General features: G+C 41.3%; 1 protein-coding gene across 1 annotated transcript in view; it reads left to right on the top strand.

The window, feature by feature from the left end:
• Positions 1–25,671, top strand: part of UGT8 (UDP glycosyltransferase 8) — a 122,926-nt gene that overhangs the window by 83,850 nt on the left and 13,405 nt on the right. Inside the window, exon 3 of the mRNA XM_068270390.1 lies at positions 25,299–25,441. Coding sequence (XP_068126491.1) covers positions 25,299–25,441 — 143 coding nt within the window. The remainder of the gene's footprint in view (positions 1–25,298; positions 25,442–25,671) is intronic.

The following is a 25,671-nucleotide window of genomic DNA, read 5'->3' as shown; positions in this document are numbered from 1 at the left end:
CACACATTTTATTTGCCCATTTGTCCCGATTATTGCAACATACATTTTTCCTAATACAATGTATGACGCAAATATTTTATTTGGAAATAAAGGTGCATAGTTTAAACATTAACAGTAATATACCTTCTTGACATATATATTTAAAATGTTCAGTCCCTAAAGTAACTACATAGACGCCCGTGGTCATTCACACGGGGACTTAGATTAATGAATAGGAACTGTGTTCCCATTCAGTGATCTCACGTCTAGCCATCGGCGGTGGTAATGAGCGCAGGGGGTGGGGGGCGAGCGGGAATGCGCGGCAGCAGGGGAGGAGTATATACGTCCCTGCAAGGTAAAGCAGGGTCGTAAATATTCATGTTGGGGGAGAGGAAGTGGTTAAACCACAGTGACAATTGAGTGCGTATTGCTCCCCAACTTACCCTGCCTGCAGGATACTACTCCATTATGTTTTCCATAGGAACAATCATTAACCCTCTGCACTCAAACACTCACATCAAGCTGGAACTCAAGTAATGATAAAAAGAAATTGAATGCAAGTTGTATTTGGTTGCACTAATGGAGGATATTTACTTCCAAAATGGATGACCTGCAAAAAGATTCTGTACTAAACCCTTTTTAACAGTGTTGAGGTTCCCTCAAGTAGAAAGGATCCCTACTCTACCCACACCAAATGGTTTAAGAGCATAACATTTTTGCTTGCTTACTTACTGAACCCTTTGGACTGGAGGGAACCTCAATGGTGTTGAAAAGGTTTAGTACAGATTTTTTTTTTCCTTTAATGCTATTAGTGCAACTGAATACAACTTGTATTCCAGTTGTTTTTATCATTACTAGGGGTCCAACGTTTTATGATATGAGTGCAAGTATGATATGAGTGCAAAGGGTTTATGATTGTATATAAATTGACCACTCCCCTCAGCACCTCCTTTCTCCTTTAAATCATGGGCCCTCAACAGGATGAGCATAGCTTCCCTTGCTTTTGTGTAAATTTCAGTTACCATTGTGGTCTGGCTGCAGGCTGTAGCTCTCCTGCTCTTATACCAGCACAGCCCATTTATATAATAGTGTGAGTAGTGCAATTTGTCAATCCGTGAAGATTTTGGACTGATTTATGCATGCATGTGTTCACAGGTTAAACCTGACAAGCCTCAGTGTGAATTTAATATTCAAGAGCAAGAAAAATTTGCTTGCTTGCTGACTGGTATGGGTAGAGTAGGGACTCTTTTTTGACCAGAGAGAACCGCAATGCTGGTGAAAGGGTTTAGTGCAGAATGTTTTTGCATGCACTCCATTTTGGAAGCGAATATCCTCCATTAGTGCAACTGAATACATCATTATTCTATTTGTTGTTATCATCACTTCAATTCCAGCTTGATATGTGAGGGCAGAGGGTTAATTAATGTTTGTTTGTATGTAAATTGACCACACCCATCAGCACCTCCTTTCCCCTTTAAATCCTGGGACCTCACTAGGATCAGCATAGCTTCCTTTCCTTTTTTCCTCCGTAGAAACGGTACACATTGCTTGGCTATAGCGCTGTATAATGCTTATGTGTGCAACTGTTGCCCTAGGGATTGCATCCTTACCTCTTTGAGATAGTAATGATGGTTTATGCTGATATTTGCTTGAATATTCTGTTTTTGAAACTATCCAGACCATGTTTACAACTGTTAAGTAACTCTCTAAAGTCATTATCATTCCTCTAATGAAGTGCTGATAACATCAGCAGGTGAAAAGGCTTCCAAATTAGTTTTTAATAGAAACAGTGACACCAGTTTTATTGTAGAACAAAAATCTAATCAGTAATACAAGTGCATTTTATTGTCGATGTGTAGTTCATTTTTAATTATTTTAGGCACTGTTAAGTAAAAATATACTTTACGTGTTCACATGTAGATACATAGAAGGGTCCGCACTTATCCGTTATACTTTTCCTTTATTGATTGACATATCCAAAATTAATATACCATCACATCTCAAGCTGACATGTTTCGGACTCGCTTAGTCCTTAATCATAGCTGGTAACCAGCTACTGTATGTGATGAAATATGTGCTGTTAACATTGAACTTGCTTGTGCCAAACGGACTGAGGTAGGATTTGTCAAGACACCTTGAGCAAAACCGAACTACCAATCAGAATCACTGGGGCATAACAGAGCCACCAATCAAAATCAACTGCTTAAAATCTGCTTTGGTTTTCTTTGCACTATAATTAAAGAAAATCATAAAGTGACCTGGAAAAAAGACTTAGGTATTCACGAAAGAAAAAGGGAAGCCTCTGGATTTTATAGAGCCTTCCTGGTCCCCTCTCTGTATACCTGTCTCACTGTTGTCTTCCTGAAAAAATGATTCAACCTGCAGGATGAATATGCCTTTGGCCCTCCTTGGGCAGCCTTCAGAAGCACTCCAGTTCCCGAGTACTCCAGAAGGTGAGCAGATCTGTACTGCGCATGCGTGAGTCCTCACTCGGGCATGCACAGTACAGATGTGCCAGTCTTCAGAAGCACTCCGAGACACAAGTGCTTCTGAATCTTTCCGAGGAGTCCCAAAGGAGGCAATTTTAAATGGGTGACAGCAGGGCAAAGAGAAGACAGAGAGAAGACTGAAAAGGCTCTATCGGAGCCTTCCCTCATCTTTGGTGAGTTTCTAGCTCTTTACTTCAGGATTGCTTCAGAGTTGCTTAACCAGGCTTTGTTGACCTTTCTCCTGTGTTCTGGCACCACATAGCTACACCACCTGCATGGTAAAAGGACTGCACCCTTTTACCATGAAGAAAACTGAATAATCTTTTGTCAGGGATGGAGATCGTCATGTTTATTTTTAATTAGCACTTACAATGACAGCATTGAACACAATGACATTAATGAAACAATAAGCATATTTACAGCATCCTTTGCAAGATTCATCACTCATCTGTGTTGGCAGAGATGAAATGCATTCATTTAGATAATTTATGTTGTTTTTGGACTTTCTTTAGGAAGGTAATGTATTCATATCTGTAAGTGGAGTCAAGCCCTTCCCATACAGCTGTGGGATTGGGATTACCATGCATTTTATTTATTCCACGTAGCTCTATATACTTAGTCAGTCATTTGGGAGACACGCAGTTTATGTTAGGCATAGCAAATTATAATGTTAGGTATGGTGAGGAAGGGATCAAAAGATTTAATCAGCAATTCTGGTGATTCTACAATTTCGGCAAATTTTCTAGACATTCACCCATTACATAATTAGAGGCATGCCAATTATGACAGGAGAGCATAGCTTTGCAATCGCTGACATGCTAGGTAAAGGTATTATGCGCATTGGAACATATTACAAAAGGTATATATAGGCGTGTATATGTATATATATATATATATATATATATATATATATATATATATATATATATATATATATATATATATATAATTTCTTAATTTCTTTGTTATGACCGATCTAGTGATACTAGCATACATTTCATCATTTCATAAAGGCGCCTGTATAAAATGGCGCAAGATAGCAGTAGTGGAATATCGCTAAATTTACAGATATTCTACTACTTCATTCATATAGTAAAATAGTAATATTTATCAATATTTTACTATGACCTAACTTCTCCCTAGTTTCATACAGAACCCTCCCCTGGTGGTGCCTAACACTTTACCCCCCCCCCCCCCCCCCCGGTGGTGCCTATCCCATAACCCTCCACCCCAGTGGGCAGCTTAAGCCCCCCTCCACCATGGGCACCTAACCTCAACCCCCATTGAAACTCATCTTGATTAAAATGCACAGTGGCCATGTGCAATGCAAATTGTGGGTAAAAATATGGGGTGTTACATAGCTGGCTGCCCCTGCACCCGCTATTATAGTGGGTGCCCTTTTAAACAGGCCATTTTCAACTGCTTCATGATACTATGCTGGCGGCACAATTATTGCTCTCTAGTGATGCTTACTGAATTGTGCAAAAGGTTCTCAGGCCAGCTGGGTCTTATTTACACTTTTGGCTCTGAAAATGCAGAAAAAGTGATTTAATATTTCAGATCACATTTGTGTGTTGCTTTTTTATTAGAAAGTGACTAGAGGTTTCTGGTATATCCTTGATTTCAAAGTCACATTACAATTTTTATGGATCAGTAAAGTAAGCAGACAGTGCCAGCTCAGGCAGTGCTGCAGCTATTGATTTATGCTTTGTTTGGACTTTGAACATATGCTGTCATCACTGAACTATAGCCTTCTAACAATATTGTAAACTAGGTAAAACTCCTGTAGCATTTGCCATGTACAAATGCAGCCATCTGAGCCTTTATTATTTGTTAAAACATATATTCTAAACGGGTTTTTCTGCCTACTTTCTGCAGAGGTTCTATTTTAGGCCAAGACTACAGGCATTGATTTAAAGTGATCCATTATCTTTTTGACAAATCATGACTAAACAAATGTAAACTGTAAAGCATGTTCGTACACATATTAATAGTGTGCGATCATAATATTAATAGTAGTAATAATAATAATAATAATAATAATAATAATTGGCTGATGGTGTAATGGTTAAGGGCTCTGCCTCTGACACAGGAGACCAGGGTTCGAATCTCGGCTCTGCCTGTTCAGTAAGCCAGCACTAATTCAGTAGGAGACCTTTGGCAAGTCTCCCTTACACTGCTACTGCCAATAGAGCGCGCCCTAGTGGCTGCTGCTCTGGCGCTTTGAGTCCGCAAGGAGAAAAGCGCAATATAAATGTTATTTGTCTTGTCTTGTCTTGTCAATAATAATAATAATACAAACTTGATCAGCGCTGTTGCCACTGATCCAAATAAATTGCTGTTTTCTGAGGATGCAAGAGTACTGATTTTGGTACTACAATTGTTCGGTAGCTGCATGCAACCCTGGAGCTGTACACGTTTGTATTGGGCTTTAACCACTTGAGGACCGTGGGCTTTACCCCCCTTAAGGACCGGCCACTTTTTTTCCATTCACACCACTGCAGCTTTCACGGTTTATTGCTCGCTCATACAACCTACCACCTAAATGAATTTTGGCTCCTTTTCTTGTCACTAATAAAGCTTTCTTTTGGTGCTATTTGATTGCTGCTGCGATTTTTACTTTTTATTATATTCATCAAAAAAGACATGAATTTTGGCAAAAAAATGTTTTTTTTTAACTTTCTGTGCTGACATTTTTCAAATAAAGTAAAATTTCTGTATACATGCAGCGTGAAAAATGTGGACAAACATGTTTTTGATTAAAAAAAAACCCATTCAGTGTATATTTATTGGTTTAGGTAAAAGTTATAGCATTTACAAACTATGGTGCAAAAAGTGAATTTTCCCATTTTCAAGCATCTATGACTTTTCTGACCCCCTGTCATGTTTCATGAGGGGCTAGAATTCCAGGATAGTATAAATAACCCCCAAATGACCCCATTTTGGAAAGAAGACATCCCAAAGTATTCACTGAGAGGCATAGTGAGTTCATAGAAGATATTATTTTTTGTCACAAGTAAGCGGAAAATGACACTTTGTGACAAAAAAAAAAAAAAGTTTCCATTTCTTCTAACTTGCGACAAAAAAAAATGAAGTGTCTACTTTCCAAAATGGGGTCATTTGTGTGGTGTGTTTACTGTCCTCACATTTTGGGGGGTGCTAATTTGTAAGCACCCCTGTAAAGCCTAAAGGTGCTCATTGGACTTTGGGCCCCTTAGCGCAGTTAGGCTGCAAAAAAGTGCCACACATGTGGTATTGCCGTACTCAGTAGAAGTAGTATAATGTGTTTTGGGGTGTATTTTTACACATACCCATGCTGGGTGGGAGAAATATCTCTGTAAATGACAATTTTTGAATTTTTTTTACACACAATTGTCCATTTACAGAGATCTTTCTCCCACTCAGCATGGGTATGTGTAAAAATACACCCCAAAACACATTATACTACTTCTCCTGAGTACGGTGATACCACATGTGTGGCACTTTTTTGCACCCTAACTGCACTAAGGGGCCCAAAGTCCAATAAGTACCTTTAGAATTTCACAGGTCATTTTGAGAAATTTCCTTTCAAGACTACTCCTCACGGTTTAGGGCCCCTAAAATGCCAGGACAGTATAGGAACCCCACAAATGACCCCATTTTAGAAAGAAGACACCCCAAGGTATTCCGTTAGAAGTACGGTGAATTCATAGAAGATTTTATTTTTTGTCACAAGTTAGCGGAAAATGACACTTTGTGAAAAAAACCAATAAAAATCAATTTCCGCTAACTTGTGACATAAAATAAAATCTTCTATGAACTCACCGTACTACTAACAGAATACCTTGGGGTGTCTTCTTTCTAAAATGGAGTCATTTGTGGGGTTCCTATACTGTCCTGGCATTTTAGGGGCCCTAAACCATGAGGAGTAGTCTTGAAACAAAATTTCTCAAAATGACCTGTGAAATCCTAAAGGTACTCATTGGACTTTGGGCCCCTTGGCGCAGTTAGGCTGCAAAAAAGTGCCACACATGTGGTATCGCCGTACTCGGGAGAAGTAGTATAATGTGTTTTGGGGTGTAATTTTACACATACCCATGCTGGGTGGGAGAAATAACTCTGTAAATAGACAATTGTGTGTAAAAAAATCAAAAGATTGTCATTTACAGAGGTATTTCTCCCACCCAGCATGGGTATGTGTAAAAATACACCCCAAAACACATTATACTACTTCTCCCGAGTATGGCGATACCACATGTGCGGCACTTTTTTGTACCCTAACTGCGCTAAGGGGCCCAAAGTCCAATGAGTACCTTTAGGATTTCACAGGTCATTTTTGTTTCAAGACTACTCCTCACGGTTTAGGGCCCCTAAAATGCCAGGGCAGTATAGGAACCCCACTAATGACCCCATTTTAGAAAGAAGACACTCCAAGGTATTCCATTAGGAGTATGGTGAGTTCATAGAAGTTTTTATAACGTCCTATTCACAGGTCATTTTGAGGCATTTGTTTTCTAGACTACTCCTCACGGTTTAGGGCCCCTAAAATGCCAGGGCAGTATAGGAACCCCACAAGTTACCCCATTTTAGAAAGAAGACACCCCAAGGTGTATGGCGAGTTCATAGAAGATTTTATTTTTTGTCACAAGTTAGTGAAAAATGACACTTTGTGAAAAAAAAACAATAAAAATCAGTTTCCGCTAACTTTTGACAAAAAATAAAATCTTCTATGAACTCGTCATACACCTAACAGAATACATTGGGGTGTCTTTTTTCTAAAATGGGGTCACTTGTGGGGTTCCTATACCGCCCTGGCATTTTACGGGCCCAAAACCGTGAGTAGTCTGGAAACCAAATGTCTCAAAATGACTGTTCAGGGGTATAAGCATCTGCAAATTTTGATGACCGGTGGTGTATGAGGGGGCGAATTTTGTGGAACCAGTCATAAGCAGGGTGGCCTTTTAGATGACAGGTTGTATTGGGCCTGATCTGATGGATAGGAGTGCTAGGGGGGGTGACAGGAGGTGATTGATGGGTGTCTCAGGGGGTGGTTAGAGGGGAAAATAGATGCAATCAATGCACTGGGGAGGTGATCGGAAGGGGGTCTGAGGGGGATCTGAGGGTTTGGTCGAGTGATCAGGAGCCCACACGGGGCAAATTAGGGCCTGATCTGATGGGTAGGTGTGCTAGGGGGTGACAGGAGGTGATTGATGGGTGTCTCAAGGTGTGATTAGAGGGGGGAAATAGATGCAAGCAATGCACTGGCGAGGTGATCAGGGCTGGGTTCTGAGGGTGTGGGCGGGTGATTGAGTGCCCTACGGGCAGATAGGGGTCTAATCTGATGGATAGCAGTGACAGGGGGTGATTGATGGGTAATTAGTGGGTGTTTGGAGGAGAGAACAGATGTAAACAATGCACTTGGGAGGTGATCTGACGTCGGATCTGCGGACGATCTATTGGTGTGGGTGATCAGATTGCCCGCAAGGGGCAGGTTAGGGGCTGATTGATGGGTGGCAGTGACAGGGGGTGATTGATGGGTGGCAGTGCCAGGGGGTGATTGATGGGTGGCAGTGACAGGGGGTGATTGATGGGTGATTGACAAGTGATCAGTGGTAACTAATGCACTGGCGAATTGATAAGGGGGGGTCTGAGGGCAATCTGAGCGTGTAGGCGGTGATTGGGTGCCCGCAAGGGGCAGATTAGGGTCTGATCTGATGGGTAACAGTGACAGGTGGTGATAGGGGGTGATTGATGGGTGATTGATGGGTAATTAGTGGGTGTTTAGGGTAGAGAACAGATGTAAACACTGCACTTGGGAGGTGATCTGACGTCGGATCTGCGGGCGATCTATTGGTGTGGGTGGGTGATCAGATTGCCCGCAAGGGGCAGGTTAGGGGCTGATTGATGGGTGGCAGTGACAGGGGGTTATTGATCGGTGATTGACAGGTGATTAGGGGGATAGAGGTATACAGTACACAAGGGGGGGGGGGTCTGGGGAGAATCTGAGGGGTGGGGGGGGGTGATCAGGAGTCCCCAGGGGGCAGTTTAGGGTTAAAAAAAATAGCGTTGACAGATAGTGACAGGGAGTGATTTATGGGTGATTAGGGGGGTGATTGGGTGTAAACAGGGGTCTGGGGGGTGGGAAGGGGGGGGGTCTGAGGGGTGCTGTGGGCGATCAGGGGCCAGGGGGGGGAGATCAGTGTGCTTTGGTGCAGACTAGGGTGGCTGCAGCCTGCCCTGGTGGTCCCTCAGACACTGGGACCACCAGGGCAGGAGGCAGCCTGTATAATACACTTTGTAAACATTACAAAGTGTATTATACACTTTGTATGCGGCGATCGTCGGGTTAACATCCCGCCGGCGCTTCCGTATGACCGACGGGATGTTGCGGCGGGTGAGCGGAGACAGGCGCCGGCGGAGGATCGCGTCACGGATGACGCGATCGCTCCGCCCATGCCCCTACAAGGACCGCCGCCTTTGGGCATGAGCTGGTCCTTGCGGGCTCCACTTCCCGGCCGCCTCTGTGCGTTAGGCGGTCGGGAAGTGGTTAATTAAATGTCACTCCTTTTCCCAGCTGCTGTTATGTTGTGCTGTCTATGATAAGGGGGTCCCATGTGTTACCTCCCTACCAACTATGGAGTAAGGCCTAGAACCCACTAGCAGTGCTTTTCTAATCGCTATTTATTTGAAAAGCGGGATTTTTTAAAATTCACATCCCTCAATTGAGATCACACCCATACCAGAAGGAAACAAGTGAGTATCCATGGATGTGGATTTAGAGGAGGAGGAAGAACAAAGGACAATGCAAAAGTGACATTAATAGGCATAAACTTAAAGGCCTCTAGATTATAAGCCTTTGGGCAGGGTCCTCCTCCTTTTGTGTCCTACCTGATCATGCACCTCCATCACTGTGCACCCATCCTATGCATTTGAGTGAATTCAGCTTGCCTAATCTCCATGCTCCCGTTCAGTGACTTACTAAGCATTACCTTGTACTCCTACTGTGCTGCGTTATCTGTTTTTTTTCTTGTATTCCTGTATTGTCATATTGCTGTAAGTCACCCCTAAATATTGTCTGTAACCTAAACTAATGTCCAGCGCTGCGTAATATGTTGGTGCTTTATAAATACAATAAATAAATAAATAAATGGACCCTGGATTCCCAAGGACCAAACAAACACAGAGGGCACCAGGATCCAGTAGTCTAGTATGTCAGCATAAAAAGGAGTTTCCTGGTAAAGAGGATTACTGGTTGCAATGAACATGCAAACACCACTAAGGCCAGTAGAGGAATTCCCACTCCTGCTCGGGCTTTGAGGATCCTTACTGGTTGTACAAATGATGATTATGTCAGTTCTATAAAGGAATGTAGCTAAAAAAACAAAACCTCCCGACAGAGGTATAAGCAATAATAACTGGAGGTTGGATGTTCCTAAAAATAATAATTAAATAATTAAAAACAGATTATAAAGGAGAGGCAGTAGTGGTGGGATCACCTCCTGTAGAATGTAGTAGCCAGTATAAAGGTGGGTTCACACATCAGATAAAAGTCTTTGGAAAATGAAAGATCTAAACACAGTTTTGACCCTGTTTGAGACTTCTTAAAATATAACTTTTATTTCACAATTTTAAAAAATCATCTGTAAGATAATAAATTCATTGTTTTATTTATTTTGCTTTAACACTTTTTTTCCTTTTATTTTCCAATACTTAGCTGGGCAGTGTGAATTGTGTTTCCCCCAGAGAAGCCATATATAAAGATTGGTCAATTGGGGTTACTGCCCTCTGCCAAGTAATAATACTGATTGGATTATACTTAGATATAAAGAAACCCTCCACCAAAACCAACATGTTTCGGCTCATAAAAAATAGAGCCGTCGTCAGGGCATAGATATATAAAGTGCTAGGGTGCAAAGTGCATTATAAGAGAACCACACAGCTATTTACAAAGACATAATCAAGGAAAACAACAAATGAGAGATGTGCTCTCAAGCTAAGTCACAAGAAAATGAAAGATCACAGACCAATTTTATCACCTTTCATGTAGTATGAGAGCATACGCTACACAGTCTATTCTATGGAGCTGAACTCCCCATCAGATAAAATCTTTGCAAGATGCTGCACACACAGATGCTGTACACATGCAACAGATCAGTATCTGCAAAAATCAGTTCCTGCAAAAGATCCGTTCCTGCAAAATGCATTCATAGTCTATGGTATCTGCAGATCTCATACACACCTTGTTTAATGGACAATCATCTGCAGATCAAATCCAACAGGATGGATCTTTAGATCTGCAGATAGTTGTCTGATCTGCAGATTAATGTCCGTTAAACAAGGTGTGTATGAGATCTGCAGATATCATAGACTATAAATGCATTATGCAGGAACAGATCTTTTGCAGGAACTGATTTTTGCAGATACTGATCTGTTGCATGTGTACATCATCTTGCAAAGATTTTTATCTGATATGGGAGTTCAGCTTAATAGAATAGACTGTGTAGATATGGCTCTCATACTACATGGAAGGGGGTAAAATTGGTCTGTGATCTTTCATTTTCCTAAAGGCTCATACACACATCAGACTATAGTCTTTGGAAATTGAAAGATCACAGACCAATCTTACCACCCTTCATGCGGTATGAGAGCCATACTCTACACAGTCTTTTCTATGGAGCTGTACTCCACATCAGAAAAAAATCTTTGCAAGATGCTGCACACACAGATGCTGTACAGACACAAAAGATCAGTATCTGCAAAAGATCTGTTCCTGTCAAAAATCCATTCCTGCAAATTGCAATGATAGTATATCATTATAAAATCAATGTAATTTGAGCTGCCTGGCCCTACCTGGGATCTCTCAAGCATTTCACTCCTTGGGGTCTATGGTCACTGTGGCCTACGGTCACTTGGATCTGCCTGGCTGCTGTCAGTAGGGCTTGTCACTGACTGGGGTCTACCCTCTACCGTGTTCTTTCTGACAATTACTGCAATTGGCCTGTGAATACTTACATTTTATAATTTTGCCTAGTCCACCATCGCTTACAGCTATCAGTCTGTTAGTGGATTTGGCCTGTTCAGTATTTCTACTTGTTATGTTATCTGCCATTAGTTAAATCAGTCTGTCAATAATATCTATCTACCAGTTCAGTGGACAAACAACTTGGGCACAGCATGTATGGAAAAAAAAAAATCACGTACAGATCTAGTACCATGGTTGTATATAGCCAACCAAATTCAATAAAAGTGGAATGAAAAGTTTTGATGTCACAAACTGGGTCACTTCTCAGTGACCATTCTGTGCACAAGTGGAAAACTTTACCTGTTCCCACTTGGGTGTTGCAGTCTAGGGGTAGTGTGTGCCCCCCCCCCCCCCTTTTTCCTTAAGGAATAAACGATTTAGGATGGATACTTGTAAGTAGTACTTGAGGTACCCTGAGCATTAAAATACATTGAAATAGAAAATGAGGAGTAAATAAAATGTACCTTTCGGAGAACAGCCAATACAACAGCAGAGGCATATATTAACAAATCATAGCAATCAATGTGTCTCAAGGTGTCAGTTTGGTTAAGCTAGGACTTTATCAGTACAGTATAAATGAGAAAAAAATTGGCTCCAAATGGATTTAATACTGCTGCACATCAGCAGAAGCAAATGTGTGTTCCACCAATATAGTTCTGTAGCATGTCCAAGGCACTTAACTGCTGCCAGGTAATGTGATGGTTGTGTGAGAACAATATGTAATGTGTGGCCCAGAGATATGTGGTGCATGCTGTATCAGGCAGTCATGTATATGTATCACACAGATGCAACAACCGTGCTTTGCCTAGTTGGTAGAACAAAGGAGGTGTAGTGCCCAGTAATTTCATAGATCAGTAAACTGCCCTTGTTGACAGTACTGTAGTAATATAAATTAAAGTTGTAAACCATACTCTTCTAAAAATATTAAATGTGAAAACATTCAGAATAATAGGTTACAGAGCAAGTATATTAATATTATTTAGTATTGATATAGAGCTGACATATTACGCAGCGCTGTACAGTGTATATATATATATCTTGTCACTAACTGTCCCTCAAAGGAGCTCACAATCTAATCCCTACCATTGCCATATGTCTATATTATGTAGTGTAAGTACTGTAGTCTAGGGCCAATTTTAGAGGGAGCCAATTCACTTATCTGTATGTTTTTGGAATGTGGGAGGAAACCCACGCAGACACGGAGAGAACATACAAACTCTTTGCAAATAGTGCCCTGGCTGGGATTCGAACCAGGGACCCAGCGCTGCAAGGCGAGAGAGCTAACCACTACGCCACCGTATATGAAACTAAACCATGCATACAGAATGAATCATGTGACCAGATTTGGAATGCCACTCTTGTGTCCTTTGTAACTTCCCCTTCATTTGTTGTCCAAGACAATGCCCAAGAATTGGCTGAAAGAGCTTGCATGTAGCATCTGCTAGGCACGGTGCCGACTGAATGTAGAGCATGAACGTTGGCGTGAATACTGTTTTATTCATCGCGGTTTCCGTTTTCACCGAGTCACACTGGTGTTTTCCTGAGTGTTTAATCTTGGTGTAAACTCACCGTAAATAAAAGCTATACCCATTTTTTAAAGAATTGGATCCTAAACTAACTCAGAAGTTTGTTTGTTTTTTATGCAAAAATACATTATTTGACTGAGTCTATTGACCTGTGGGTTCTAATGTGTTTCCCTATTGCAGAAAATGCAAACTATATGCACGCAGCATGTTAATGGCTAATAGTCCTAAAATTCAAACTGCCACAGAGAATGCTGTTATATATACATACTAGCTGATTGCCCGGCGTTGCCCGGGTATGTATTTGGCTGGTGTTGGCTCCGCCTACTTTTTCTAACCCTAACACACAATTACTCACTGACCAAGTTTGTGAACTTTGCGGTCTTTGGTATCAATAATCTGCATTGAACTGAAACAAATCTGATTGGGTGTGTGTGGCTCCACCCCTTTTTCTGAATTTGAACCCCAGTCACCCAATAACCAACTGTACCAGGTTTGAGGCCTGTGCCATTAACAGTTCAAGAATTGTAGCAATTAAATATTCCCCTTGAAAAGCAACAGGTGAAGTTTGATTCACTTTTGTAGGCTCCACCCACTTTTCTGATTATTAATCCCAGTCACCCAGTGACCAACTGTGCAAAGTTTAAAAACCCTGCCATTAACAGAATGGCTGCAGTGTACATTTTCCCAGTGAAATTTGTATTTGTCTCCACCCACTGATGACCCAGCATTGCCCGGGTATGTATTTGACTGGTGTTGGCTCCGCCCACTTTCTAACCCTAACACACAAACACTCAATGGCCAAGTTTGTGAGCTTTGGGGTCCTTGGCATCAATAATTTGTATATTCCCATAGAAATTAAACAAATCAGATAGGCTGTTTGTGGCTCCACCCCTCTCCAGCATTTGAACCCCAGTCACCCAAAGACCAACTGTAGCAGGTTTGAGGCATCTGCTATTAACAGTGTAAAAATGGCAGCAATTTAAATATTCCACTTGAAAAATCAACAGGTGAATTTTGATTGGCTATTATAGGCTCCACCCACTTCCCTGAATATCTCAGTCACTCAGTGACCATCTGGGCAAAGATTGGGAACCCTAAAATAAACAGTGTAAGAAGGGCTGCAATTTACACTTTCCCAGTGACATTTGTTTTAGGCTCTGCCCACTTTTTGTAACCTGGACACAAAGTCACTACTCAATGCCCAAGTTTGTGAGTTTTGGGGTCCTTGGCATCAATAATTTGTATTTTCCCATGAAATGAAACAAATCTGATTCACTGTTTGTGGCTCTGTCCCCTTTTCTGAATTTGAACCTCAGTAACCCAATGACCAACTGTACCAGGTTTTAGGCTTGTGCCATTAACAGTGCAAGAATGGCAGCAATTTTAATATTCTCCTTGAAAAGCGACATGTGATTTTTGATTGGCATTTTTAGGCTCCATCCACTTTTCTGATTATTAATCCCAGTCACCCAGTAACCAGCTATGCTAAGTTTGAGAACCCTGCCATTAACAGTGAAGAAGGGCTGCAGTTTACAATTTCCAGGAAAAATCTGTTTTTAACTCCACCCACTTTTTGTAACCTTGACACAGTCACTACTCAATGACCAAGTTTGTGAGCTTTTGGGTTCCTGGCATCAAAATTGTGCTAATGGAAGCAGTTTATCCAGCAAAGAAATCTGGCTGTTTTTGGCTCCGCCCCTTTACTGAATTTGAACCCCAAACACTTAACGACCGACTGTAGCAGGTTTGAGGCCTCTGCTATTAACAGTGTGAGAATGGCTGCAGTTTCAATATTCCCCTTGAAAATCAATAGGTGAATTTTGATTGGCTCTTGTAGGCTCCACCTACTTTTCCAAATATTAATCCTAGTCACCCAGTGACCAACTGTGTGAAGTTTGAGAACCCTGCCATTAACAGTGTAAGAAAAGCTGCAGTTTACATTTCCCCATGTAAAAAGTTAGTTGTTTTTGGCTCTGCCCACTATTTCTAATTTTGACATACAGTCACTTAATGACCAAGTTTATGAGCTTTGGGTTCTTTGGCATCAATAAGTTGCATTTTACCATTGAAATTAAACAAATTTGATTGGCTGTTTTTGGCCCGCTCCCTTCAGAATTTAAATTTCAGTCTCCCAGTGACTGACTGTAGCAGATATTAGGCCTCTGCCATTAAGAGTGCATGAATGGCAGCAAAGTAAATATTCCCCTTGAAAATCAAAAGGTGAATTTTGATTGGCTACTGTAGGCTCCACCCACTTTTCTGAATATTAGTCACAGTCACCCAGTGGCCAACTGTGTCATGTTTGAGAACCCAGGCAATAACAGAATGGCTGAAATCAATCTAGCAAATCTGATTGGCTGTTTGTGGCTCCACCCCTTTAGTGAATTTGGACCCCAGTCACCCAATGACTGACTGTATCAGGTTTGAGGCCTCTGCCACTAACAGTGTAAGAATGGTAGCAATGTGAATATTCCCCTTGAAAATTAATAGGTACATTTTGATTGGCTGTTGTTGGCTCCACCCACATTTCTGAATATTCATCCCAGTCACCCAGTGGCCAATTGTGTAAAGTTTGGGAACCCTGCAATGTAAAAAATGAAGTTGTTGGCACTGGCCACTTTTTCTAACCTTGACATACAGTCACTCAATTATCAAGTTTATCAGCTTTGGGATCCTTGGTATCAATACTTTATATATTCCCATTGAAAAATAAACAAATCTGGCTGTTTGTGGCTCTGCCCCCTTCCTGAATTTGGACCCTAGTCACCCAGTGACCAACTGTACCAGGTTTGAGGCATCTGCTTTTACCAGTATAAGAGAATGGTAGCAGATGAAATATTCCCTTTGAAAATCAAAAGGGGAATTTTTATTGGCTGTTTTAGGCTCCACCCACCTTCCAAAATCTTAATCTGTGACCCAATGACCAACTGTGCAAAGTTTGAGAACCCTGCCATTAACGGTGTAAGAATAACTCCCGTTTATATTTTCCCAGTAAAAGTTGTTTTGGCTCCGCCCACTTTTCGTAACCTTGACACACAGTCACTGAATGACCAAGTTTGTGAGCTGTCAGGTTCCAGGCATGAAAAATGTGTGAATGGAAGCAGTTTATCCACCAAGGAAATCTGATTGGCTGTATGTGGCCCCGCCCCTTTAGTGAACTTTGACCCCAGTCACCCAATGACCGACTGTAGCAAGTTTGAAGCCTCTGCCATTAAAAGTGTAAGAATAGCAGCAGTTTAAATATTCCCCTTGAAAATCAATAGGTGAATTTTGATTGGCTGTTGTAGGCTCCACCCACTTTCTTAAATCTTAATCTCATTCACCCAGTGACCAACTGTGGCAAGTTTGAGAACCCTGCGATTAACCGTCTAAGAATGGCTGCAGTTTACATTTTCCCATTTAAAATGAACGGCTGAAATTTGATTGGCTGTTTTATGCTCCGCCCACTTTTCCTGGATTTGTAACCTCGGTCACCAAGTGACCAACTGTGCAAAGTGTGGGGACTGTGGCTCGATTACTGTGAGAATGGCAGCCTTTTCCATTTTTTCCATTGACTTGAATGGGTGAAATCTGATTTGCTGTTTGTGCACGTGTGCAGGGGGGACCCGAGACCCCCAGAACATATCATCCCAGGTAGTAAGGGATCTGTGTACCAAGTTTCGTTCAAATCGGTCTAGCCGTTTTTGCGTGATCGCGGCACATACACACATACATACATACATACATACATCCGATTTTATATATATAGATACTGTATAGCTTTGACCATGGATACATTCAGAATATTTTGAACTCACATTGGCATTAGTTAACAGCAGGCTTATTCCTCAAGGAGTTGACACAAACTTCTAAATACATCTTTCAGACAGCCAACTGTTTCCATAATACTATTGTTTCCTGTAAATCTCCACCCATAATCTCAAAAGTATTCACAATTGCAGTATAGTCAATGATATTCAATCAAGGACTACTGTTGCAGCCAGCAGTTCAATTACAGTGGAATTTCATGTCATGTTAGTAGAGGAATCATGCAAGGCAATTGTGTGTGTAAAAGAGCCTGAAACCATAAAATGGAATTGTTAGGGATTATTTTTACCACCTTCTAGTTTAATCCAAATCTGTGCTTTTGGCACTGAAAAATTATTTAATGTACACTAATGTTTTTGTTTTCTTCTAAAGGCTCCTCCAAGTGACTTGGGCCCCTTCTCTCTTCTCTTATTTTTGGGGAAGGCCCATCCAAGGGTTTCAATATTTCAAGTTTTTTGGTGCTGCTGTCTAAATATGGCGCTAAAGGATAATTAAAATAATCTAGTCAGCTACACCATATATACAGAGAAGCTGACCTTCTATTTTTTGTTACCCAACTGTTTTGGCTTTTGCAGTGCTATAAAGTGAAATTAAGGTTCGGCTAAACTTTACATTTCTGCTTATTGTGACAGATGCATTTCTGCTTTTTTGCCATATGTGAACAGACTCCTCAATTGTCTGTTTGTGAATTGAAATATTTCACACATTTTCAATTTTTTTTAGTTTGGTATATGATTCATTTTAATCCTTTAAAGTGATTTTTAATAGACCCCTTTCTATTAAAGGGGGGTTGATAATTTCGTTGCCATAAGGAAATGAGCTGATGTGCATAGCCCCTATATTACCTCGCCTCTTTCTGAAGCAACCAAGTCCCTGACATCACACTGTGGGAGGGGTTTTACTACAAAATCAGCCAGATAGATGTCCCTGATGATTTATTTAAGAAAAGGTAAAGAGATTTCATGGCAAAGGGGTTATCGGCTACTAACTGGGATAAAGCTTAATCTGGGGTGAAAGTTCCTCTTTAAATCACATCTGGGGCTTGATTCACTAAACCGTGATAACTGATATCACAGGCGGGCTAACATTTTTTAACTCGTTCTAACGCGCATAACGTTTTTCGTGCGTAATCGTGAATTTGTGCATGCAAATGCAAATTTCCTCTATCGAAACCGGCCACGTTTGTGCACAAAAATTGACAATTGCGTGTGAAAATGTTACACTCATTATAACGCGCGCAAAACGCTAGCGCGACCATGATATCAGTTATCACAGTTTAGTGAATCAAGCACCTGTGTGAGAAAATTAAGAAACCTGACATGTATTGTCATGCCTGGCTGTTTGCTGATCCTGTGTCTCTAATATTTTATCCATAGACCCTGAACAAGCATGCAGATCAGGTGCTCTGTCTGAAGTCTGACTGGATTAGCTCCATGCTTGTTTCAGGTGTGCGATTCAGACACTGCTGATGCCTTAGAGATCAGCAGGGCAACCAGGCATCTGGTATTGTTTACAAAGAAATAAATATGGCAGCCTCTCACTTTAGTTGTCCTTTAATATTAATTGTTAAGTTTTATGAAGCAGCAGTGTCTAATCTTCCAGTCTTCTCATTGGTATTTTAGTAGTGCAGCCCATGACTGGTCAGTACCAGCTGGAGTCTTGCTCTGTAACTGCAGCTGTACATTAAAGTACCAAAGTCTGCCTAGAATAGCTAAGTAACAAGTGGGACAAAACAAAGAACACATAGTACTGTGAATCAGTCCCTTCTTGTCTTGGGATCATGACATTGCAGCCTCTTCATCAGTTAGGCTCAAATGGAATAAACTGAAAAACTATTGTTGCTTTGTATATGATGAATAAATAAGCATGTGGGTGAAAGGCACTGTTTTATTGCTTCCAGTCAGGCAAAGACCAGAAAACTGCAAATAAAACATTACTGTGTCTATGTATTTCTATGATATGCATATAAAACTGCATGGATCATCAGTTCCTGTATTTTCTCTGAATCCTAAAATATATTTTAATATTTTGAAAGCAACAATGTAGGTCCCATATAAGTGTTGGAGAGGCAGTGTATTCTTGCTGTCCATATCAACCAATCAAATAACTTCATTTTCATACTAAAAACTGTAAAAAATAGCCAGAGCAAGCTTAGTTAAACAGATCACAAGCACAGTTTTGTTGGCAGATGTTTTATATAAGAGTGAGACCAATGACTCTAGTCTACATGTTAATTTTATTTTCAAGTCATTTGTGTGGAATGAGAATACTTCAAAATAAAAGTGAATACTTGACTCAATGTAAAATGGACCCAAATAAATGATTTGGACTTATTTAAGATTGAGAAGGTTAGTTATATACATAACGCTAAGGGCCTGTTTTCACTACAGATTCTCGACAGCCGCATCCGCATCCCGTCTCCTCCAGTCACTTCTGCATCGGGAGATGCGGAAGTGATGCGATTGAAGCGAGGTAGCCGCACTCGCATCACTCCGCAAATGGAAAAGGGCCCTTACAGATACCTCCTAATGATGCCTCATATCTGTAACTGATAATGAATCTAATTTAACCTTAACCTCCTTAGCGGTAACCCCGTGCTGGACACGGGGTAAGCCGCCGGAGGGTGCCGCTCAGGCCCTGCTGGGCCGATTTTCATAATTTTTTTTTGCTGGACGCAGCTAGCACTTTGCTAGCTGCGCCAGCACCCCGATCGCCGCCGCCGCGCGCCCGATCGCCGCTATCCGGTGCGGCGCGCCCCCCCCCCCCCCAGACCCCTGCGCTGCCTGGCCAATCAGTGCCAGGCAGCGCCAAGGGGTGGATCGGGTCTCCCAATGACGTCCCGACGTTGCTGACGTCGGTGACGTCATCCCGCCCCGTCGCCATGGCGACGGGGGAAGCCCTCCAGGAAATCCCGTTCTTTGAACGGGATTTCCTGATCGCCTATCGCCGGAGGCGATCGGCGGGGCTGGGGGGATGCCGCTGAGCAGCGGCTATCATGTAGCGAGCCCTGGGCTCGCTACATGATTTATAAAAAATTAAAAAAAACTGCTGCGCTGCCCCCTGGCGGTATTTTTCATACCGCCAAGGGGGTTAAAGAGGAACTCTAGTGAAAATAATGTAATAAAAAAGTGCTTCATTTTTACAATAATTATGTATAAATGATTTAGTCAGTGTTTGCTCATTGTAAAATCTTTCCTCTCCCAGATTTACATTCTGACATTTATCACATGGTGACATTTTTACTGTGGGCAGGTTATATAGCTGCTCCTAGCTGTTTTGGCTGTTACAGACAGCTGTAAACAGCCATTTCCTGTCTGTGAACATTGTTACATTGTGGCAGTTTGCCCAGAGTACCGCGGTACCAGAGTTTCTTGTGGGAGGGGTTTCATCACAAAATCAGTCATACAGCGCCCCCTGATGGTCTGTTTGTGAAATGCAATAGATTTGTCATGTAAACGGGGGTAACAGCTACTGATTGGGATAAAGTTCAATTCTTGGTCGGAGTTTCTCTTTAACCCAAACATTTCAATACTAGCCTTTCGGCTTCACTACTGGCACCCAATCTACCTGTGATATTTCTTATAATAGTGTTTAATATCATTCAATATTGTGGTTATCGATGTAACAACCCCCTGGCCAGTGTCCCCCCCAAGTGTAATGTGTGTTGTCCCCAAATTCCCCCCCCCCCCCATCTTTATGCAGTGTTTTAAAGTCTCTAACCTATCCACCGTAGCAACTCTTATGCTGGGCATAGACGGTTCATTTGTGTCCGATGACCCGCCGGATAGATTCTCCGCTCGATCCCCGTGGGCGGACAATAGCGGGGAATCGAGCGGCTGATAAAGAATGCCCGTGGGGACGAGCGGGAATCGATCCACGTGGACGAGCGGTGACACGCCGGCATAGAGCCGCTGGATCGATACCGGCGCATTCTCAAACCGTCTATGCCCAGCATTATGCTGGGCATAGACGGTTCATTTGTGTCCTTGTCAATCGAGCCGCTGATGGCTGGAATTGATAATATCCGACAGGTCCGATGACCCGCCTGATAAATTCCCCGCTCGATCCCCGCGGGCGGACAATAGCGGGGAATCGAGCGGCTGACAAAGAGTGGCCGCGGGGACGAGCGGAAATCGATCCGCACACACGCGCGGACGAGCGGTGACGTGCTGGCATCTAGCCACTGGCTCGATACCGGCGCATTCTCGAACCGTCTATGCCCAGCATTAGCCTCCTCCGGCTTCCGCCGTCACCGTGAGCACCAGTACCACATGATACTGGCACATATGGGATGTCATGTGTGCCGAGCCATGTGGTACTGAAGCTCTCGGTGGCATCAAACACCAAAGGAAACCAAGAGTCATGCTGACAGACAGATGGGTCTTTAACATACTTGGGAAGGTTGGCATTAGATTTCAAGCTGAATTCTATTTCACATTGTTGGATGGCATGTGGGCAGACAAATCTTCTCAGATTGAATCAAAGAAGGAACTATCTAATGGTTGATCTGGCCATACATTGAGTTTATGTATGGCCAGCTTCAGAAGTGCAGAAGATAAGATGAACAAACAAAGGAGATCTGTATGACAGCTAAACTGATTGCAAACAGCAGACTGCTATTGCTTATTACTTAGCTTTGTCTATTCTTTATTAGACATGACATCATAATGTAACATGGCTCCTTCTAGTGCTTGCAGAGCTATAACTGAATAGTGGGAGGGTAGTAATATGATTTTTACACAGATGAAAATACTTTGGGATAAAGGCATGTGTAATAATTATGTGGGTGTTAAGGAATAGGGAGAGTTATATACTTTTTATTTTACAATATGTTATACCAGTCTGTAATTTTGCTTTAAATGGCAAGTGCTTATGTGTACAGTTATTGAAAAATTAATTCAATATAAACAGAAAAAAAACACTTTGCTAGAAATGTAAACTGAACCTTAGCACACTCTGTTACTGTTACTGTGCTAAATAACAGTACCTTGCCTATTAAAGGTAAGCAAAGTATTAAACTATAAGTAGTAATTATTAAAGATACAGTATTGAAAAAATAAGTCAATATAGACAGAACAATAAACCCTAGATAACCCCAGATAACGAGAAGAAAAAAAAGTGCTAAGGCTCTACAAATCAAAAAGCTATCACAAATGACATCAGAACACAAACAAAGTAGACAGAGTTCTTTTTGTGTCTTGTAAGAGGCATTTTGTTAATCATCACCAATATATTAGTCATTGTAACAATTGTGTTGCCTACTAATTCTTTATTATGTACATGTCACTATTTTATGTACCCATGTTCAGCGCTATATTATTCTTAGTAATAAAAGGCACAGACATCTAATGGTTGTTCGCTTTTTTTTTTTTTATCTTGTAAAGTGCTTTCCCTGCTGTAGGTCTAATGTAAAATGAACTGTATAAAACAACAGTCTTCTTCAGCTCACACCACCCAGGACCACAGAGCTTAAAGTGCAAATGAATGTACATTTCTTGCAAGTTGCTTTTATCATTACTAATGGTCCACCTATTATGTGTAGTTGTTGGGTCTCCCTTTAATTTGGAGGCAATAGTGGGGTCGGTTCAGCCCTTGTATTTGGTACTGCAGCTTGAATGCAGGTACAGTGCCTTTTACCACTTGAGGACCGCGGTGTTAAACCCCCCTAGTGACCAGACAATTTTTTCCTAATTGGGCCACTGAAGCTTTAAGGGCTCGCTGCAGGACCGCACAGCTCAACATACAATTGACACCCCCCCCTTTCTCCCCAGAGCTCTCTATTGGTGGGGTCTGATCGCTCCCCAGATGGTTTTTTTTTTATAAATATTTATTTGTTATTTTTTTAAAAATAAATTTCACAATTTTTTAATTTATTTTATATCACTCCCTCCCTCCCCCCGCCAGCCAATCAGCGTGATTGCAGCGAATGTCTTTTCTGCCTGCCAGTAGGACAGCCGTGTCACATGGCTGTCCCCAGTACAGCGCTGCTGTAAATCGCAGCGCTGTACAATGTTAATAGATGGTGATTTTGCCGTCTAACAGTCTCTGAGCGGCGATCACCACTGGGAGACTGAAGGCGGAGTGGAGCTCTGTCATTCATGCGGATCTATTGCAATCCCTGCCCGCAGCCATTTACGCCACTCGGCATGGAGTGGTCCTGGGGCTGCCGCCACATTCACACCAATTGGCATGGATCGGTCGGCTAGGGGTTAATTTGCTGACCGGGTTCTGCAAACTATTTATAAGGTAGGTGGTGCTTGGAAGCAAGCGCTTACCTTTTTTGTGTTTTGTAGACAGCAGAAACAATACCTGGTCTCCCAGAGTGCACTGGAAGAAGAATGCTGCATAAACAGCCTAGGCTGTGACATCAGTGGAAGGAAGGGGCTACATAACCATATACCACAATATATAGATATAGGAAGTGTTTCTGATGCTGGGACCAGGATAAATAATGTAAAAGTAGGTATTCTACTTAATAAGATGGCTGTTTTTTTTTGCGTTCTGGCACCTGTATGTGTCAGCGCACTGCACCATGCCACGATCATGACCGTGCTTACGCAGTGTGATAGAAAGGGAGTGAGCTGGTTATGAGGCATAACGTAGCACCTGTTAATAGTAAACAGGCCTAATGATTTGTCCTGAATATTTTACTACATTGTAGAATATGTCACATGCCTCTTTAAAAGTAATGAAAAAGGGTGTCCAGTTAAACCTACCTTAGTTATTATTTTGGGTATGCATGTAAATAGTAGTTCAACGGTTTTAGCACAGTTTTTGGTTAAGCATAAGATACCTGTTTTAAAATGTATGCGTAAAAATAACTCAGAAAGATTATAATAATTTGCAAATTTTCCATGTCACATTTTATTTTTATATAGCATTGTTACTATTTCCAACTTTGCCAGCTTTTACCACAACAATCTGATGATTCATTAGTGATTTGACATGGTGGAGCAATAGTGGGCGGAGTAGTATACAGCACCTTTTTATAGGGTCACATGATGAGTACTAAAGGGCTGGATACAAATCCCACAGTTCTTAATGGTTACGACATGAATCATCAAATGATAAGCTACAAAGGAAGGTGAAGAAAACAGGAAATCATTTAAATAGATTGTTGGTTCCAAAGTTCAGTTGGTGGTGAGAACGCAGTGTAGCAGGCGCAGATTATGTTTTTATGACTAAAGATACATACAGACTGTAGTCTAGTTTTTCACAAAATTATTTTCTAGGGTAGTTCAGGTGTGTCAGGAAACCAGAGATAATTTCTCAGGCCTTTGCCAAACCCTGTATACCACATTTTTAGAAAGAGAAACAGGAAGAAAGGAATACAAAGGTAAACATATGCGAATTAATCTGCTGTCAATTCAGTCACTATGGAAATAACAAGTCTTTAAAAAGTTTCACAAACCTACAAAGTTTGAAAATGTAAAATTGTTTTAATATGTATTGTAAATAGCATGGTGAAAAGATCAGTAAAATAGTACAAATATGTTGGAAGCCTCTGCAGCACTCCCTAACTAAATACTTTTTAAATGGGGCAACTTCCTTTAGTTGAAGCTCCCACACGGACCAAAAGAAGCATCAGCACCCTTATTCAATTCATTTAATTCTTTTTCTCCTAAGCTTTCTCCTAGGAGATATTTTTTCATAGTTTTTTTAGAATATCTTTTCAGCACAATGCAAAAAGTAACAAAAAGTAGGTGAAAAAGAACGTTAAAAATTATTCTGAATATTTTCTGGCTTGCTGGTGGCTCAACCTCCCTGGCAGTATGATTATTTCCAGATTTCAGGGTCTAAAAGGAGTGCAATTTTTTTCATGAACTTTTAGACCCTAACACCAGGAAAAAAAATCACACCACAGAGAGATGTGAAGCAGCCCCTGCACTTACTCACCTCCCTGGGATCCAGTGCGGAAATTATCTCTCTGTCCTCTGGGTGACGCTTTATCCCTATAGTTAGATTGCCGTCAGTCATGATGGTGATCTCCCCCGGGGATCCTGAGACTATAAGAACTGGAAGAAGAATGGCTAGCCCTAATGTGTTGTCTTCTTATGTTTCAATTGGCCAACTGTCTCCATCAATTGGCAATGTGATGCCGATGCTACATCACAGGGCATCGTGTGTGAGAAGTATTTGTGCTCAATTCCAATAGCATCCGGTAAAATTCAGGTTTCATGTGCAAATCCGCTTTGTTAAGTGATTTGAAGGTAAATATTTCACGGGAACCAACAATCATTTTTAAATATGTTGAGAAAGGCAAATGCAGGGCATATAAACATTAGCGATTGAAGACATAAATTAGAAAATCAACAGACAAGACGTATGAATACAGAATGTAGGCAAGTCCTTATTATCCCCTATTATGTCTGTACACGCAATACATTTAATAAACTTGTTTTGATACAGGTTTGCTTTAAAAAAAAATTGCATTCAGACTTCAGTCTCTGATTTAGTTACATATTCCTCACTTTTTCTATTTTTTTTCCCTTTCAGGATTTCCAGACCTGGGTAGATGATGTGGATGAAAATGGCTTCGTTCTAGTCTCTTTCGGGGCTGGAGTGAAATTCTTATCTGAAGATATAGCCCAGAAACTAGCGGGTGCACTGGCTAAATTAAAACAAAAAGTTATTTGGAGGTAAGACACTTCTCTTACATTACTGAAGGGTGTGTTTATGTTCTACAGATGAGTGGAAGGCAGCGTTTGTTCTTCATCAATATTTTTCACCAAAATACTATTTTTACTAAATGCATTGAAGTCAAATAGTAGGGCAAAATGTTTATGTTTTCATAATGGGGATGAGCAGATGTTCACCTCCTCTTTTGCATAAGTAAATGTGACTTTTGCAGAACCCCTACTTATTTACA

This window comes from Hyperolius riggenbachi, chromosome 1, assembly GCF_040937935.1.
Source record: "Hyperolius riggenbachi isolate aHypRig1 chromosome 1, aHypRig1.pri, whole genome shotgun sequence".
In the NCBI taxonomy this organism is placed as follows: domain Eukaryota; kingdom Metazoa; phylum Chordata; class Amphibia; order Anura; family Hyperoliidae; genus Hyperolius; species Hyperolius riggenbachi.
The sequence above is the reverse complement of the archived record's forward strand: the minus strand, read 5'-3'. Positions and strand labels throughout refer to the sequence as shown.